The following is an 18,674-nucleotide window of genomic DNA, read 5'->3' on the forward strand; positions in this document are numbered from 1 at the left end:
TCAAACACTTTTGTTGAATTGGCTTGCCTAGCTATTAAATATGAATCTTGTTTAATACACAAAAAATAGACTGAACTGGAAAATATGCATTTTTTTTCAAAGGCGGAACTTCTTCATAAATTTTATTTTAGTCTTTCCCTGCTTGCTTCTCCTGAGGATGACTGGGTAAATTTCATCTCTAAACTCCTACAGCTTGTTTAAGTAATCATAATAAAGTATTTGAAAAAAATCCTTCTTCCAACCAGTGTGCATCTTTTGCTGCTTCATTCCTTCTGACAAGTGTCCTAAATATTTATCTCTGTTCTAACAATGGGAACTCTTTTTTTTCCCCTAAGCTTTTGTTACATGTTCTCCAGGACAACCCAGGTATACACATTCCATCAGCCTTAATCTACATTAGAGCTGCTTTTGGTAGCATGTCTTGGGTCTACATCTGCACATACCAATGTACTTTTCATTGGGTGTTAGGCATTTTCAAGAGCTCACTGGGGCATTTGAATTCAAGATGGAATCATTAAGTAATCATCTGACAACTATTCTGGCAGCAAACAGCGATGGCTTAAATTACCCATGGGTACCTCTGAAAACTTTACTGATTCTGGAACTTTGCCTAGAAACTTTGGAAACTAAATATCTTCATCTGGATCCCATTCATGAGTAATCCTTTCCCAATTCCCCATGCATCCTGCAAGTGCTGAATCCAATATTTTAAACCAGAGCTCTGGGGAGAGGTTGTAGGAGTGAGCGTAAGACAATAAATTTAAAATCACAGATCTGTCCTAGAGAAAGACAATAAAGTCACTCTGACTTAAATCAACACAGCAACATAGTACCAAAGCTTTGATAGCTCAGCAGCTAAACAGAAATCTGTGACTAGCACATAAATAGCCAAGTAGTGAATACTACATCTCCAGACTCTGAGGAGCTGTGAATTGTTACCCAAGACATTTTGAAGATGTTTTCTCATTTTCTATGGCATAAGGAAAAAAAAAAAAAAACCCACAGTAATTACATACATTAGTTCTTTACCTAATTTTGTATTACATGTAAAATTCTTCCTATATTAAGAAGCAAAGTAGACAGTCACAAGAGGTCCTTGTGGTCCTTTACAGGGACATTGCTGTCTTATTATGACTGGTTGTCTTATTTACTAATTATTCCTCTGTTCAAATTAGGGCAATATTATAACACATTCCTTATTCGGTCTATTTAAAATTTCCCTTTGTCCTCGAAGAACAGGTTAGATTTAGGTTTTAATTGGTTTTCATGCCCTCATGAGACTTAAAAAGGGGGCCACAAATCAGCCCAGGTATGTTCCTACTCTTGCAAAAAGGGTCAGCTGATTCAACAATCACTTTGCTTTTCACAGTGCACAAGAAACCAGGCTTTCTCAAATTACTCATATAACTTCTTACCGCACGAAGGTATATTGAAAAGCAACACAAATGCTTAATAAAGAACAAAATACTAAAGATAAAGTTAACAGCTGACACCTATTTTACCATATAACACAGTTGGCACACACCTTCTAGTAAAACCTATCTCTTTACTTGCAAAAAATAAAACTAAATTTTTTTTTTTCTTTTGTTAGGACTAAACATCCTCAAAAATCAGGCCATTTATTTTGGTAAGCAGATCGGTTTTACAGATAGCTGAGAACTATGTGGGTGAATGGAAAGGAATGAACAATGTGTCCAGCCTCTTTTTATTCCCCCCCCCAAAAAGGTTCCATTCAGCAGTTGGAGTGTACTATAACCCTTCACTGACCTTGGTACGGATTTTCTGGCTCTGTTCTCCCCTGCACAGCAAAATCCCAGACCTGAAGCTGAAATCTCCAGTAGCTGCCTCTGTATGGCTATTTGCAGGGAATGCAGCAAAGTTAGGCCACACACAATTCATTATTTCATCTCTTCATTTTTTAGGTCACACTGATTCAATTTCAGCCTTATGAGAGGTCTTTTTTTCCTCCTTCCATTTTGCTAGAATTGTATTTTCTCTATCTACTCCTTTCCACCTGGAATCCTACTTCCAGCATACAAAAAAGGTATATAAAGTTTGCTACCTAGCTTCAAACCACACCAGGTAAACAACACTATTTAAACAGGACAACATGCACTGACTTCTTCAAAAAACTGTTAACAGAAGTATTTACGCCAAGGACTTTGAATGCATCAAAAGTATTTGGAGTTCTAGTCTCTGTGATATTCCTTCAACAGAAATTCAGAAACAAACCAAATGCTAACTAAAACAGGAGGCTTAAATTTCCTGTTTGCAGTGGGTGCAAACCACCATATATTTTTGAATTCTCTTTTAGTTGGTTTTTTTTTAATTAAAAAAAAAAATCAAAACTTTTTTTTGCTTAAGCATGTCACAAATAGAAGCATACATGGACTAAAATAGAGGCATTATTACTAATTTAGCAAAATCCTAACTTCCATGAGTCAGTGTGTACATATACCTTTATTGATCACAAGTCAAACACTGGTTTATGATCTTTGGACAGATTAAATAAAAAAATATCTGCATTAGGACTCCAGAAGCAACAACAACAAGAAAACATTAAAAAGCTTTCAAAGATCTCTTAAACATTTTTCTTTTCCAAAAACATTCAGTCTACAGTTTGCTCATAATGATGCTTATCCAGGATTACAAAACCCTCAGCAGAAGAAACCATTAGGATAAAAATGATCCCAGAAAAGTAAGAATCTACCTGATAGTTCAGTCTCTGGGAATGGATAATTAGTACTCAGCAATATTGACAAACTTATAATAACCAGAAGATAAAATATTTCCTGTGAGATGTGTTGTTCTATTCTAAAAACAGGTATTCCCACAAACTCTAGAGATGGGTAGCTTTCTCTAACAGAACATACCATTCTAGTGACAGAGTAACAGGAAAAATAAAGTACGTTTCCCTTTTGTGCTGCCTAGAACAGAAAGAAGACAGGAGCCAGCACGGTTATCTTACGTGTAAAAAGGTAATATAGACCCTAAAACAAACTCTTCTAAAATTAAGTTTCCTAGTCCATGCTCTAAGATATGGGTTACCTGGTTAAGTTCTGTTGCCTTTGATGGGAAGAAGATGCTCAACCACAAAGGCAAATTATCATCTAAGGATTATTCCCCCAAATTCAGGAGGGAAAAGAGACCTACTTCCATAGCTGCAGCTAGGGTATTTTTGAAAGTCCATTCAAAGTAGATTATATGCATTGTAATATGTGCAGAGCAGATGGTACTGAACTTCTAGAGTCTTCAGTGCTGCTCTTACCATCAGAGACACGTGAAGGGATGGTACAGGAGCACTGACTGGTTTTTTTCTTGACTATGAAAACTGCTATTTTCTGGTATTTGAGAATGCCTATAATCTCACCACATGGTTGAAATTTCATTAGTCATTTAATTTACTGAAGCATAAGAGTCTAGTAGTTGACCAGTATTTTTGCTAGCATTCCATGTTTTTGCTAAGCTGTGAGCAGCTGAGCCACAGGAGCTAAGCATACCTCTTGTCGGAACTGTTACATGTGAACTTCTCCCGAGCCCCCTTCTGGGGCTAAGAGCCTCTGTGCTATAAAATGAATGCTATACAACTAGATATATGCAAATAGGACACAAGCAACATAGTCCATACTGAACAATGCTATTAACGCCAAACTAGAAGCTAGCATAGGAGAATAAATCCATTTAGAAGCGTCATTACAATTTTCTCTCATTCTAGTCTCAAAAGATACACCTTATTCTGCATTAGACAGCAGACACACCATTAGTCAGACAAGGTTCTCGTGGATCTGCACAGTAGTAGAAGACAAACATGTTGTGAAAAATTGTTAAATCAGTTTGTTAAAATAATTACTCAAGCTACTTTACCCATTTTCATAGCTTTCTGAAATATTCATTGCATTTTCATCTTGTAATTTTTTCGCAAGAGTCTCTCCACTGTTAGGCATGCTGACAAACCCTCTAAAGCTGGTCACAAATATGCTAAATAACTCTGTGGGTCAGGCATAAATAAGCTACTTGGACAAGTGAAGAAACCAGCAGTAACTGGTTATTTGTTAAAAAAAACCCAACACGTAATACAAGAGGAGGAGACTAAAGATACAAAAGCTATTTCTTTCTGATTTTAACATGCTTGAAATGTCGCAGTGCCTGTGAGCTGCTTACTGTTAAACTTTCCTTTTAATTCAGTTTTCTTTAATTATGCATGAGAAGAATTTTAATGAGTCTACAATGCTTTAAGATGCAAATCTTTTCTTTTGCCAAGATTTCCAACAAATTTGTTTACAGAAGTTGAAGCAATTCTAATTTTATTAACTCTAGTTTCAAAAAAGAACATACAATGTAGTTATTTTCTTAAAGAAAATGCAGATTAATTGCATTAGGAAGTGCCTTCAAGTCAATTATACCTATGAAACCCAGTACTGCAACAGCCAAATACCTCCTCCAGCATCACGACAACACCAGCACTTCATCGACTTCACCAAACCAGGCCTATCATATACTGTAGAAGTTTCTACACATGACTAAACAAATTACTTCCCAAGATGTAAGAGTCTAGTTTAGCTACTTAGGCTATTTCTATACTAGCAAACAAAAAAGATCCAGGGAATGATTCAAGCCACCCACTGTGAGCACCTTCCCTGGAATGGTTTTGGTCTGTGTGAACTAGCATTTCCCTACACCAGTGGATAACCCAGGCCAGGGGCTGTTACTGTGAGATGATGTTAGTGACTACCCTGTCTGGAGGAGGAAGACAGGGATGCAAGGTGTGCCATGCCATTTGCCTTCAGAGCCAGCGAACATGATCTAGAATGTTTTATTTAGTGATACAAAGACAGCCACAGTGATTAGGAAAATGTAAGGCTAGTAAACATCTAACTTTATAGAAATATGTGAATTTTATTCCAGAGTATTTTGCACTATATCCAAATGCCTAATTATAGATAATGCAATTTGAAATGAAAGGAAAAGAAAGAAAACTTCACAGTGGGACTCTAAGGGGACTATTCTCACACCAGAAACTTGCTTTGAAAATATGTGAACACAGAACAGGGGATACTTCAATGGTAAAAATGTGTCATCTTATGCAGCGAAGATCCATTTTTGTCAGGATTGATTTAGTTCCCTCATTTTGGGATAATTCTCCAAATTTCCACTTTGTTCCAATGATTCTTTGCAGAAAGCCAACAGGTATCTTCCATGGGCTTGCAACTAGCTTTCCAGAAATATCATAAAGAAAAAAACAGGATTAAACTCTGTTATTCCAATGTTTTTTTTCTTCTTCTAGTTATCTAAAATGTTTTATGTGCTATGTTATATGAAGGAATTCAATTAGACGACCACCAATTACCTTTCTTGGGTTGCATCTTGGGTGTTGAGTGGCTAGGCTGGTCTCATGGAAGGAAAATGGCTGTTAATTCTCTAAAACTTGTACCTTCAGCAAATAAACAGAAAAACTCAAACATACATCTCTTCTATACATACTGTGTTTAGAAAGGATTTGTTTGTTTGTTCTGTTTTTCATATAATCTTCCTTAAACTAACTGATGGTTACAAAATTATTTTGACACAATCAAGTATTCTCCAATGCTAAATCACTCCCCTAGTAACAAAAGTGTCTGCAGGGCAGCCAGGCTGTGAAGCAAGGGGAATTCATCTGGGGGGACTAGTGGAGAAGAGTTGCGTTTGGACTGTATATTGTTTGACTGTAATAGGAAAGTCACATGACTCTGCTAAACTGTAAGTTTCCTGCAATTGTCAGCTACAAACAGTCCTGTCATTTTAATGATAGACTTATGAATGTCATGCTCTAAGAAACAGTTCTACACAGAATTTGCATTTGTAGTTCTGGTACAACATTTCTAGGTACTCTTCAAGTTTCAAGTAATAAATTCTAACAAATGAGGCTAACAACTTATGTAGAGTTCAGTAAGGAATTATCACCTTCAAATGATTTTTACATGCTGCAGTCTACATGATGCTATGGTCCTTTTCTTTTATGCCTATATCTACCTGCATGCAACTTGCACAAGACTGCACTAGACTCAGACTGAATTTTGCAGTGGGATGGGCTGCTTTTTTCCAGCTGCAGGTTAAGATTTCTAGACGTTAACAGGCTCACAAAGCTATGAAGGAAATTAACAGGCAAATAAAGCTCACATACTGTTCACGTCCTTTGCTCTACAATTATGATTGCTATCTTTCAGGAATTAGAGACCGATACTTAGAGTTGAAGACACTGTCAGTACAAACTTGCAGTGTCACAAGATCCCAAGCAGAAATATTAGAAGCCAAAACAAAGTGATGTCGTTACTAAGGTGAGTAACCAACAGAACCACAACACGCAGATCAGCCTCAGCATGGGTGGAGTGTATGGCACCCCTTCATGTTTGGGACAGGACATTTCAGGTTTAATTCACAATGCCACTATGGCAACATGAAACTGCCCATAGCTGTGTACTCCCCCATTTCTTTACTTGTAAAGCAAGAATGTTTATGTTTCACCATAAAACTTGTATTTATTGAAAACAAATGGAGGAGTATACTAATTCTGGACACTCCTTCGTGTTCATCAATTAGTTTAAGCAGGTTGTTGATTCTGTAACAAAACAACTCTGTGTGATTGGTCTTTTTTTTTTTTTTTTAATTGTGTAACTGGTAACAAACATCTTAGTGTAAAACAATGCTTTTTGGTACAAACATGATGTTAAACTGGTAGTCCTATTGTTATTCCAGACTTCCAGCACTGAGTCTAAAACAAAAAAAACAGACCTCACCCCACAACAACCACCAGCAAAACATCTAATAACCTTTATAGTTTCTATTTTAAAGGCTTTGTTACATTTATTTACAAAAATGGCACCACTTCTAATCTTTTTTTCATTATTTCAAATCAGTCCTCTTAAAGCCTGGCAGTTTTTCAACTTGCTACTAATTGCAGCCCTCTGTCTGCTATGTTCCTGAATGGCTGTTAACTGCGTTTATTGTGATTATATATACAGCTTTCACACACAATACCTTCATACTTCCCCCCCCCCCCCCCCCCAGTTTCTCATAAAATTAAAGATTTAATTTTGGCCTCTAAAACATTTTAGCTAAAATAAAAATATAATCAACTCCACAGTTACTCTTAAACACGAGTAGGTTTCAGGGTTTAAGCAAAATTCTAAACCCAAACATGTCTTCAAACATTACTGTGGCTAAGCCTCCATTAAGTCTTAGTAAACAAATGAGTCTCAATGCATACCTTAAAGATCAACAAATTTATGCTAGCTTGGGCCAAGGAGAAGATGCTGAGGGCAGATTCCATAACGAAAAGCCCCAGGCAAGCAACATCTTTTTGAACTCACATACACTTTTTATACTAATTCATTTCTAATGAAGGAATTCAGATTAGAAAAAGGACAAATTTTACCGCTAGCTGTGTCTCCCCATACTTGCAGAACTGAAGAGAATTTATCCATACTCAAATCAGCATCCCTAGACAAAACCAACACTACCTCATTTACATTCGTCAGGTGAAGCAGTTTATCCCACAAAACACTTTGCTATCCACAAGCATTAACCAGCTGTATGTATTAATATTTCACGAAACTGCCAGTAGCAATCTCTCTGTAAAAATGTCTTCTCCCATTGACCATGCCACAGCAAAAGGAATTTCAGTTTGCTTTTCTGAACAATACATTGTTTTCTAGGGAATTGCTCCGCAACAATATAAGGAAAAACACAGATTAGTTTGTGCAAAGCTTCTGAAGTCTGAGTGCCGGTAACGAAAGAATCTTAGATTTGCCTGTAACTACCAGTTTGTACTAATTAAGGAAGAGAATCACAAGGGGAAAAAAAAGTAGCTGTGAATGCACATGTGGAGAAAGAGGCAGCTGTCTCCGAGCAACTGGAGAGAGGCAGAACATCCTGTCAAGCCAAAATAACAGTTGGTCTGAGGACAGGCACATCTACAAACAATTTTGCTGCTTCTCTCTGAGGAACAGATTGTTTTAGACTCAAAGTAAGGAGCTTGCATTTTCACATTTACCTATAGGTGTTCATTTATCCCATCATATTTGCAGTCAAATCTTCTACAGGCCCAAACCACTAAGAGATGCCCAGCCTTTAACCAATCAAAACTTTACTATGAAAACAGGTCTTACTCCTTCTGTATTACTAGCAGTTAAAATTAATTACTACAGATTGTTGCACATTTTAATTAAAACTTGCCTCAGAAAAATCCTCTAAAGATGTTAGTCGCTCACTACACACTGCCCTAAAATAGCTCAAAACAAATGCCATCATTTAAATTTTCTTTCACTTTCCATCACAGGCAAAAAAGATTTTCCTAAGAGCTTGTCCTGTATAAAACATCCTTTTCAGATACAAATTACGGGGAAAAAGTTCCAGTACTGTTAAAGGTCCATTACATTAGACTGTTATACTTTAAATAGCCTTTTCAAAGTGTATTTTAAATAAGACTTGTCCTGGTTTCACGGGTGAAAAATATTATTTAAAGGGTGATTTCCTAACAGCTTTGTGGAAATTGATACCTGTTCAGATTTGGATGCTGAAAGAATCCAGCTCAACAACAAGGAAAAGTCTGTTGTGATTCTGATTTGACCTTCCAGAAGGACTACTGAAGCTCTTTGTGCAAATTTAGTGTGATTGAAAACAGACACAAGTTTCAAGCCCTCAGATTCCCTTTTTTTTTTTTTTTTTCCATTCATTTTGTAATGAAAGTTATTCTTGGAACTTCTTTACAAAAATCCAGGGTGCTGCAAGAAACTGCAGCTGCAATTCAGCAGATTGAACTCTTACCTGTATCTCCAGGATGCTGCTTCCAATGACAGCTTCACAGTTTAGAAGGTATGATTAATGAGAAATGGCAATATGGCCACATAAAAGATGGAAATGCAAACAGGAAGATTCTACTATTTCATATAGCAGAGACTAAAAGATAAATGCATAATTCTTGTAGCATGTAAAGATGCTGTATGCTCCCAAGGCCAGGTGGGAGGCGGTGTTTTGACTTGTTTTGTGCTAACAGCAGGAATACCTATTTCAGAACCGAAGGCAGAGTCCTCTGGTGGTTAAATGAAATAGGCAGTAGGATCTAATTATTCCCCACACCCAGTCCAGTTCTGCCTACTTGCAGAGAATGGAAATTCTCTGCTTGTTTTCCTGTTTACACCTACATGCAAATTTGATGCTCTTCAAGTAAAAAGTGACAAGGCGATTCATAATATTACATGTAGCAGGAGGGAAAGGAAAGAACAGTAAAAGAGATCAGCTGTTCATCTGAGAAACAGGTTAGCATCTGGTCATTAGGAACAACCAGAGACTTAAGGAGGTAAGGTGCGTAGCAAAAGAAACAGAATTGGGCATATACACACTCGATCACCAGGTTGGTTGAGTAAAGGAACCACCACTGTAATTGCTGAGAAATACGTCTGCATGTCTAAAGGCTGTATTACATTTACGACTAATTATGACAAATTAGATGAGCAAAATCAGCTGCTGAGGATTACAGCTCTGTTCCATAAAGACAGTATTGATAAACAGGAAACGTTTTGCTTCAGACAACTAGAGAAGTACCATATTCCCCTCAGGTATCAGGATGACTGCGGTTCTCAGACTAGAGTGATGCAGGAGATGCAGATGATGATGTGAAGTATACCAATGGACTGATATCTCTCCTGGTTTTCTAATCCAAAACACAAGCCCTTATTATTTTTCCCACTAATTCTTTTAATAAGTAAGGACTTTGGTTGTACCAACTGGAAGCAAAGGTGGAGAAAGCAAATACTTAGTATTAAAGTAAATAAAACCTGACAGCTCCCTCTAATAAAATGAAAGGAAAAACGGGGAGATGTGGCACTTGGGGACATGGTTCAGTCCAGTCTACCCTTGATTGGTTTAGTGTGGGCTTGGTAGTGTAGGTTAATGGTTGGACTGGATGATCTTAAAGGTCTTTTCCAACCTAAACGATTCTAGGAAACAAAGCAGGGGGCTCAATCCTCTTAAGCAAAGATCCATACCAGCAAAGCTTTTGGGTGTTACTACTAGTAACAAATGTTACCAGTAAGAAACCACCCACAAGTCTGAGTTTATATTGTATTTACCAATATCTACATATACCTACCTGAGGGCTTCTACTCACAGAAACTATACGCTGTCTCTTTACAACATACTATAAATTGATCTTTGAATTTCAATTCTCAGTGAAATTCATTACGTGCTTTGAAAGCCCCTCATCTGCTGAAGCATTCAGATACTGCAAAGCTATTAGCAGATTTATAATTTCTTCTTAGACAGGAATATTATCTTCAGGACTATAGGATTACAGCTTATTTATCTTTAAGGTGAAGATCATTATGAGAATAAACTTTTTTCCCCCTTAAAAAAGGGATATATATTTCTCAGCCTACACGTCTACAGAGTAACTCAGTTACTTTGGAACATAATTTCTGTATTTACTTGTCAATATAATTTCACAATTGCAAAACACATATTTACATGTTCAGCTGCTGCTAATTATGCTTAGAGAAAAAAATAGTTACCAACACTGCACTGATTTCCTTCTTGTCGTTTTAAACTGTTCCTTTTATTGATATTTTGGGTTTTTTCCTGTCAATTCATTCCAGCTTCTTTGGTATGTCCACATGCTTAATAAAAGCAGGAGTATACAAAGAACAGATTGCATTAACTCAATCTTCTAATAGTATTTACATGAAATACGGTAAAAAGTTCATTATAATATCACTAGGGCTTTAAACCATAAAAATTTTTCATTCAAAACCCACATTGCCTTTTTTTTTTTCTTCTTCTCCATTTTCCACTGTTAGACAATGCAACAGGGTTCTTTTTTTTCAGTCAACTTAACTTTTTACCTGTATTGCAGTTGACAGAGCACTGCAGCCTTTGGGTTATCATAACCACAGAACATGTTCTTGTTTTATAAAAATGCTTCCAGGAAAAAAAACCTCTTTCCTGGAATAAAACCAGCTTGTAAGCATTTCTACTCATCTCAACTTTGAACAAAATCTGTTCTTACTTCATACAGCTTTTCTGTATTTTTCATTTGTGATTTTCACCATTACTTTGTCTTCTTCTATGAAAACATGCTTTTACTCCGCTCCCATACCGGTACCAGTTATCTCCTTTCACCTAGGCAGTAAATAATTAATTGGAGACCTTCGGTTGCCTGGAGAGAGATGGAAACAAACCCAGCTTTCCAGCCCACTCTCAGCAGGCCTGCTTAGGAAAGGGCGAGTAAGGAACACAGAATGGGGGCACACCATTCGCTCAATTAATTTTAAAACACCCACAATACTGAGGAACAAGGCATCAGAAATCCAGGAGGTTAACTAACAACTCCTCTAACGCGCAGCCAGTACTGGCTTCCTAGGAGCGTTCACATCTTTCTGAGGGTGTTCGTCACCCTCCCAAGGCCAGGCAGGAACTAATGAATTTTACAGGAGAGAAGGGAGGGAAAACTGCCACCAATTAAGAGGGCTGCCGTAAAATTACACCTCAGTGACCAAGGCCCATGACACCTGACAGAGAGAAACGGCCCCCTGCAGAGCCCCCTCCTCGGGAGGAGGGCGGGGACTGACGGGGCCGGGGCCGGGGCCGGGGCCGGGGCCGGGGCCGGGGCCGGGGCCCTCCCAGCCCGCACCACCACCCACCCGCTCCCGAAGCGGCGGGCAGGAAAAGACTCCTCCCCTTACACGTACCGGCGGTGACGTCACGCGCGGCAATTCTAGACCGTTCCAGGGCCGTGACGTACGGCGGCGTCATTCCAGAAGATTCGGCCGGTGCCCATATAAAACCCGCGGAAGAGGCGGGGCCGCAGCGATCGGCGAGCAGGCGGCAGCGGCAGGCGGCTGCGGTGGTGAGCGCGGCCCGGTGGGCCTCTGCGGGTTGCCGGGCGGGGCGGCCCGCTCTGGGGCGGGCGGCGTAGCGCAGGGGTAAGGCGGCGTAACGCGGTGTAACGCAACGCGGCGCGTCCTCCCGCAGGGCGCCATGGTGAAGGAGACGGAGTACTACGATATCCTGCAGGTGAAGCCTAATGCCTCCTCCGAGGAGATCAAGCGCGCCTACCGCAAGCTGGCGCTGAAGTACCACCCCGACAAGAACCCCAGCGAGGGCGAGCGGGTACGCGGGGGCTGGGGCCGGGCCGGGGCCGGGGGGCCGCCCGCCTGCCCGCCCGCCGTGAGGCGGCAGCGCTCCCGGCGGCACCTGCGGCGCCCCCCCTGCGCTGGGCAGGCCCCGCCGGCGGGGTGGCGCGGAGCCGTGGCGGGCCGGGGCCGGGGCCGAGCCCGGGCCCTGCCTGCGCCGCCGGGCCTCAAGATGGGCGACTCGGCCGGGACAAGCCGGGGGGCTGGCGCAGAGCTGCGTGCGTGGGGCACCGCGGGGCTTCCACGCACCGGTCGCTGTTGACGCACACAGGCGGAAAGCGCGCCCTTCATTTTATTTTAAAACTCTGCTTTGCCTAAAGGGCCGACGTAATGCCCTTCCTGCAGCATTGTGCGATTGAATGAAGGCTCCCGTTCTTCAGCGTCTGTAAAAGACAGCTGAAGATGGCAGCAGGCCCGATGGCCCAGCTGTGGTGGGAGGGGATGCCTTAGTTCCTCTTTTTGGACGCAGTTCCTATTGGTCTCCCCGTAGTTGCCAGTGGGAGCTCATTCTTAGTAGAGGTGCTGGTAAAAAAAGGCAAAGCTGAAAGGATTTCTAGTGTCCTAATGGCCATCGTGCTGTGTCAGATGTTGGAAAGGCCAGTGGTGGATCCAGCTGCCAGCACTACTGTGCGTGCTGGGGTTGCACTGGATGGATTTGTGTTCCTGAACAGGATGAGTTTTCTTCAGAGAAAATGCTAATGCAGATGTACAAGGTAACTATCTGGAGGAAATCGTTGGGCTGCACATGGGTGGACTGCTTACAACAAAACCATTTTATATGCTATTAGCAGAGACCTGCTCAACTCCACATGTTGCCTAGGAGGATAAATGAGCACCACAATTGGACAGCTATGGAAAACTTGAATTATAGGATTATCTATCTAAAAGCTGGTCTGATAATACCTTAATCATAGGAATAGAAGCTCCATATTTGTGTATCTAGTACAGTAATTTACAAAACTCAAGCTCGTTAAAGAATAAAATAGTCAAAGGTTAACCTTTCCTGCCTTTATTTTTTGGCCTGCTTTTTTTTTTTTTTTACTTACACTACTTTACCTGGTCATAAATAAATCACGTTTAAAATGGAAGTAGTCATTTCAGTAATAGCAATTTGTGTTTAAAGATTGACTTAGTCATCTTAGTAATAGGAAATTCTTGATAGCTATAAAAAAAAATCAATTTTTTTTTTATAAAGTGGGTGTTTTGATTTGTATCTAAGTCCTATTTGCAATGAGTAAGCAACACCAGTGTCTGGTCGCTTAAATATCTGGTTAGTTCTAGCCAGATGTAGCAGCTCAGCAGGGATGAAGGATCCCTGTGTAGCTCTAGAATGACTAGCACTGCTGTGGCCATTGAGTGTCTGGGGACCTCCAAGACTTTATGGATAATATCATATCCCTTTCTAAATGGATTTGTTAGAGGTGTATAATGGTTGCAGCTACCACAATCATCAAAGTGTAGTTTGCATATGCTTGTAAGTTGGATGTAACTCTGAATTAAGCCCACTTGTAACATGGGAGGAGGGGGGAGAGGGAGAAAAGGGGTGGTTTTCCTGGACAAAAAGAGTACTGTTACAGTGTACTACACATTTGTTTAGGGAGTTTCCTTTTGAAAAAAGACAAATGCTACAAGAGAGTGCTATAGTGGCTCAATCTGAAGATGGAGTTGCATATGAGAGGGTTACTTGTCCTCTTGGTCATAGTTGTTCAGAGCTTCTTTTTTCTTTTTAGTTTAAACTCATATCCCAGGCATATGAAGTTCTGTCGGACCCAAAGAAAAGGGACCTCTATGACCAGGGTGGGGAGCAGGCTATTAAAGAAGGAGGCCTGAGTGGCGGCAGCTTCTCTTCACCCATGGACATCTTTGACATGTTCTTTGGTGGTGGAGGCCGAATGAATAGAGAGAGAAGAGGTACACAGTTCTAAACAAGTTCTAGAAACTCTAACCATGCACTTAAGCATAAAAGACCTGTGCTATGGTACTGCTGTTCTGCTAAGTGCACATAGTGTGGGTATTACTTGTTGCAACAATAGATCAAGTAAACTATGATTTATTTTTTTAGTTACTGCAGCATTAAGAGTCTAATAAAGTAGATAACATGACATAGCCATAGCAATCTTTCTGATGAGTTCTGTTTATTTTTTATTAACGTGGGTGTGGGTAATCTGTAGGGGGGGGAACATTGGTAGGTTAGAGCAGTTGAATTAGACCTGTTACAAGTTACCTTTTTTCCACATCTGTGCCTCACTTGCTCATATGCTTTGGGCAACTTGCTTCAAAGGACACCATCAACTTAAACTTCAATGATGTTAAATCTCATTAAAACATTTGGGAGAAATTATGTGAAACTGAGTACAGAGTGCTGCCAAAAGCAGCATAACATACAGCGTGCTGTATGATTTTTGTCTTTTCCCATGCACAATGTGAGTTGAAGGAGCAAGTAGTAACTTGCTATAAAATCTTTGAAATTATGCTATGAAGTGGCATGGAAATGTATAGGTAGGCATAATAGCAACTTCTGAATTGACTAGATCTGAAGCTGGTAGTGTCCTTGCATCTTGCTGTTTCAGTTAAGCTTTTAAAATTAGGGGTAGGAGCAGGGATAGGGTGGCTTTAATGATGCTTTGCTTAATTACAGCTAAACTTTATGTTCTGACAGAAGTGGGTGCAGCTCAGTGGAAGCTGATGGAACTGCACATGCTTTTAAGGGGCCTGAGCCTAAAGTTTGGAATGTACTTTTACATTTCTTCAGTGAGACTGTGCATGTATGAACATGTGTAGAAGCCTTTAAGTAAACATTTGTCCTTACAACAGCTGAACCAGAATTAATCTTTTATCTTTTTTTTTTAAAGGCAAAAATGTTGTGCACCAGTTAGGTGTATCTCTTGAAGACTTATATAATGGTATTACAAGGAAACTGGCACTGCAAAAGAATGTTATTTGTGGGAAGTGTGAAGGTAAAAAACAAGTAGTGGTTGCAAACCCCTCTTATTCCAAGTTTGTTTGTTTGTTTTTTAAGAACGGGGGGCTCGGAATGAAGTGTGGGGCTTTTTTTTTTTTTTTCTCTTTCCTTCCTCCCTGCCCCTGAAAATCTGCTAGGGTATTTAGTTTTTACTTATGCTTATCCAAGAATAAGGTTCTCTTAAATATAGTGGTATAAAGTTATTGTTCTAATGGCAGACTTAAACTCACTGTGAATTATAGTTAAGGGTACCTGAATTTAAAAGTACCTTAATCCGGAACCTTAATAAATGGCTGTTTCATTAAACTTTTTTTTAATTGCTGTGGGTAGAAGTCTAGCTTGTATTACGCAACTCATTTTACAGCTATTAAGTGTCCATAATGACTGGTGGTCTTTGAGGTAAATCTTAATGATGCCTTGTATCTTAGTACTCTATTAAATATTTAGCAAGCAGATTCTTTTCAAAGTATTAATGGAATGTCCAGGTCTTCAAGTTGGTATGCTGATAGTTCCTTGAAAACCAAGATGTATTGGGAGGAGGGGCAGCAGCTAATAACGTAAGCTGTGTGTAGAAAACTGGACTTTTCTTTTGCTTGTAGAAACTTCTAACTTGTGTGGCTTGTTTTGTGATGGAAAATAAATTCCAATTACATTGGAAATATATTGCTGAACTACTGTAAGTTGCCCTAAAGGTGCTCTTGAAGTCAATGAGTTCCAGCCTGACTACTGTAGAGTAACTTTGTTTTTTTTGAGACTGAGATCAGATTTAACTTTTTTGTCAAAGGTTATGGCGGAAAGAGAGGGGCAGTAGAAAAGTGCCCTGTGTGTAAAGGAAGAGGAATGCAAGTTATAGTTCAGCAGATTGGACCCGGCATGGTACAACAAATCCAAACTGTGTGTCCAGAATGCAAAGGCCAAGGTGAAAGAATAAATCCGAAGGACAGGTGTGACAACTGCAATGGCTGTAAGGTTGTGAGAGAGAAAAAGATCATAGAAGTTCATGTTGATAAAGGTAGGAACTGTATATCTGTTTTATGTCCCTAATCATAGTCTATAGTTCTGCAGAGAATAAATGGGTTTCTTTTTTCTAGGTATGAAAGATGGTCAGAAGATAGTATTTCATGGAGAAGGTGACCAGGAGCCTGATCTGGAGCCTGGTGATGTTATAATTGTGCTTGATCAAAAGGATCACAGTGTTTTTCAGAGACGAGGGCATGACTTAATCACAAAAATGAGAATTCAGCTCTCAGAGGCTTTATGTGGTTTCAGAAAGACCATTGAAACTCTGGATAACAGAGTACTTGTCATATCATCCAGGCCAGGTAGGTCTTAAGAGTTCTGATGCTATATAAACTGCTTGCCTGTTTCATTGTGCCTGGACTGGCCTTGGAGGGGGGTGTTTATTTTGTGTTCTGTGTGGTGGTTTTTTTGGTTTTTTAACCAGTTGATGCAACAGATTCAAACTGCACTTGCAGTCATTTAATTTAGTTGTTTTTTTGTCATTCTCGTCACTCCTCCTAAAACATTACATGCACATTTATAGCTAAAGCTGTCAAATGTTTCTTAATAAACTTCAGCCTTGGTTGGTGGATAGCCAGGGAAATATTCAAGAGGCCAGAAACTTAAATGCTACTAGATTATCTGTTAACTCAGCCTGAAGGCTCCGCTAAGAGAAGCAGATTCTCTGACAGTAAAGGAAATGGCCTAAATGGCCTTCTGTATAGCTTGGGTTTAGTACTTCCCAGTCTGCAACCTCTTCTGTGAGTTCTTTAGTAGTCTCCCTCACATGCTCTGGGAACACTGCTTGTGTATTAGCCTGCTTTTCATGGTTATGAAATGTCTGTCGTGTAAGCTTACTTACAGCTCTTAACCTCTGTGTAGGTGAAGTGATAAAACATGGTGACCTAAAGTGTATCTACAATGAAGGGATGCCTATCTACAAATCTCCAATGGAAAAAGGCAGCTTAATTATACAATTTTTGGTAAGTTGACTGCTTTTCTGTAGCAAAGATACCTGTGTTGGCATCAGGAGTAACTATTCATTAAAAAACCCCACATATACATAAAATTGTAGGTCCAGTTCCCAGAGCACTACTGGCTCCCAAGGGAGAAATTGTGTCTGCTGGAGGGTCTGCTTCCTCCACGAGAAGATGTTATGATTACAGACGAGATGGACCAGGTAGACCTTGAAGATTTTGATCCAAGTGAGCAAACCTACCGTAACAGTGGGGGAGAAGCATATGAAGAAGATGAGGAGGGTCCAAGAACAGGAGTACAGTGTCAGACATCTTAAAGCAAGGTGGAATGGATGTCATCTAAAGTGTAAATTTTCACAATGAAAACTGCATGGCTGTAATAGCCACTGCTTGTGGTTTTTGTGTTCAGCAAATTGAGTTGCTGCGCTGTCAGTATCACCTTTTTGTAACTAATTTATATTGTGTTCTTGTAGTCTTTATATATAAAGCAAATGTTACACAGCTGAGAACCAACTGAGTTGGTATGTTTTCCTTTGCTGTGAAGGTTCTCAATTTATTTCACCTATGCTATTTATATAAGACTTTGGCAATGTTGATAGAGGCTAAGTGGAGTGTCTTATGTAAATACTTTCATACTGGAAAATTAATTTCATGGAAAACATAGCTGAAATAACTTCTAATAAATAGAACTCTTCACATTTTCTCATGCTTCTCTTGTACTTTTCTAAGCCACTCTAGAACCCCCTTTATTTAAAAAGTTTCTCTAAGCTCTGACTCATGTCACCTAATCTAGATTGTTCTCCATATTCAACTTTGTTTGCAGCAACACTAGTACCTGTGTCATTGTGTATTTCAAAACCATTGCGTGTGCCCCACTCCTTGCATAGTAACTCTTCTGTGTTGTCTTTTGTTGCATTAGAGTAGCGTTACTCCAACGGCTTAGTTCTATGTAAGTGTAGTTTAGGGTTATAAGGCATCCTCCTAATGTGTATGGAGTGTACCCTACCTACTTCTAATTCACATACAGGCAAACCAAATAAAATTTTCATCTTTCAGAAGCTCAAGCTCTATATTTCAGCCTTCCCTAGAAAAGGTTTTACTTCCTCCTAGGCATTATGTACTTAAGCCTTAACTGAGATGAATAAATCAGAGCCACATGTCTTGAGTACACTGTTGCTGTTTATAACTTGACATGCTACCATAGCTTTTTTCCTTTTATCTGTTTTCTAGTAGAGTTTGTATTAAGCCAGGATTGGAAACAGCAAGCACCCTTTAGTAAATAAACCCATGATGAATGTCACCATACAATTGCTGGAACAGGTGTTCAACTTAAGTGACCCTGCTGCACTCACTGGGACAACATCAAGATGAGTGCAGGCTATCTTTTCCCATGCATACAACATGTAGCCTCAGTCACTTTTCCTTTTGCTAAAATAAGCTGCTGTGAGACTTGATCAATGCTTTCCAGACCCAGTCTATTTATGTATAAAGGCAGGGGAGATTAACTGAACAGTTACTTCAACCATGACTACGTATTTCCAAAAATACATTTTTCCAAGGATTAGTTAGACA

The 18,674-nt window shown here is 39.7% G+C and overlaps 2 protein-coding genes across 8 annotated transcripts in view; one reads left to right on the top strand and one right to left on the bottom strand.

Annotated features, from left to right (window-relative positions):
• The window catches only part of ACSBG1 (acyl-CoA synthetase bubblegum family member 1), a 37,328-nt gene extending 33,384 nt beyond the window's left edge, over positions 1–3,944 (bottom strand). For both annotated transcript variants that reach the window (XM_075713631.1, XM_075713630.1), the window contains exon 1: positions 3,865–3,944. In XM_075713631.1, the coding sequence (XP_075569746.1) occupies positions 3,865–3,944 (80 nt within the window). The remainder of the gene's footprint in view (positions 1–3,864) is intronic.
• An 8,035-nt stretch (positions 3,945–11,979) lies between these two features.
• DNAJA4 (DnaJ heat shock protein family (Hsp40) member A4) lies at positions 11,980–17,804 on the top strand. 6 transcript variants are annotated; one of them, XM_075713632.1, is made up of 7 exons: positions 11,983–12,141; positions 13,895–14,075; positions 15,017–15,121; positions 15,911–16,138; positions 16,218–16,448; positions 17,008–17,108; positions 17,201–17,804. In XM_075713632.1, exons 1-7 carry the CDS (start codon positions 12,010–12,012, stop codon positions 17,417–17,419), a joined length of 1,197 nt encoding a protein of 398 aa, XP_075569747.1. In that variant the 5' UTR covers positions 11,983–12,009; the 3' UTR covers positions 17,420–17,804. The 6 variants fall into 6 exon arrangements, with proteins under 6 accessions (XP_075569750.1, XP_075569748.1, XP_075569747.1 ...); XM_009485393.2 differs by lacking the exon at positions 11,983–12,141 and adding an exon at positions 12,403–12,877; XM_075713633.1 differs by lacking the exon at positions 16,218–16,448 and having other exon boundaries at positions 11,981–12,141.
• The last annotated feature ends 870 nt before the right edge of the window (positions 17,805–18,674 follow it).

Source organism: Pelecanus crispus, chromosome 7, assembly GCF_030463565.1.
Source record: "Pelecanus crispus isolate bPelCri1 chromosome 7, bPelCri1.pri, whole genome shotgun sequence".
NCBI classification, from domain to species: domain Eukaryota; kingdom Metazoa; phylum Chordata; class Aves; order Pelecaniformes; family Pelecanidae; genus Pelecanus; species Pelecanus crispus.

Bases quoted from the DNA above. Each gene is read 5' to 3' on its own strand.
- DNAJA4 (XM_075713632.1), top strand. From the start codon at position 12,010: ATGGTGAAGGAGACGGAGTACTACGATATCCTGCAGGTGAAGCCTAAT. The intron at 15,122-15,910 runs GTAAAAAACAAG...TTTTTGTCAAAG, and splicing joins TATTTGTGGGAAGTGTGAAG to GTTATGGCGGAAAGAGAGGG. The intron at 16,449-17,007 runs GTAGGTCTTAAG...ACCTCTGTGTAG, and splicing joins TGTCATATCATCCAGGCCAG to GTGAAGTGATAAAACATGGT.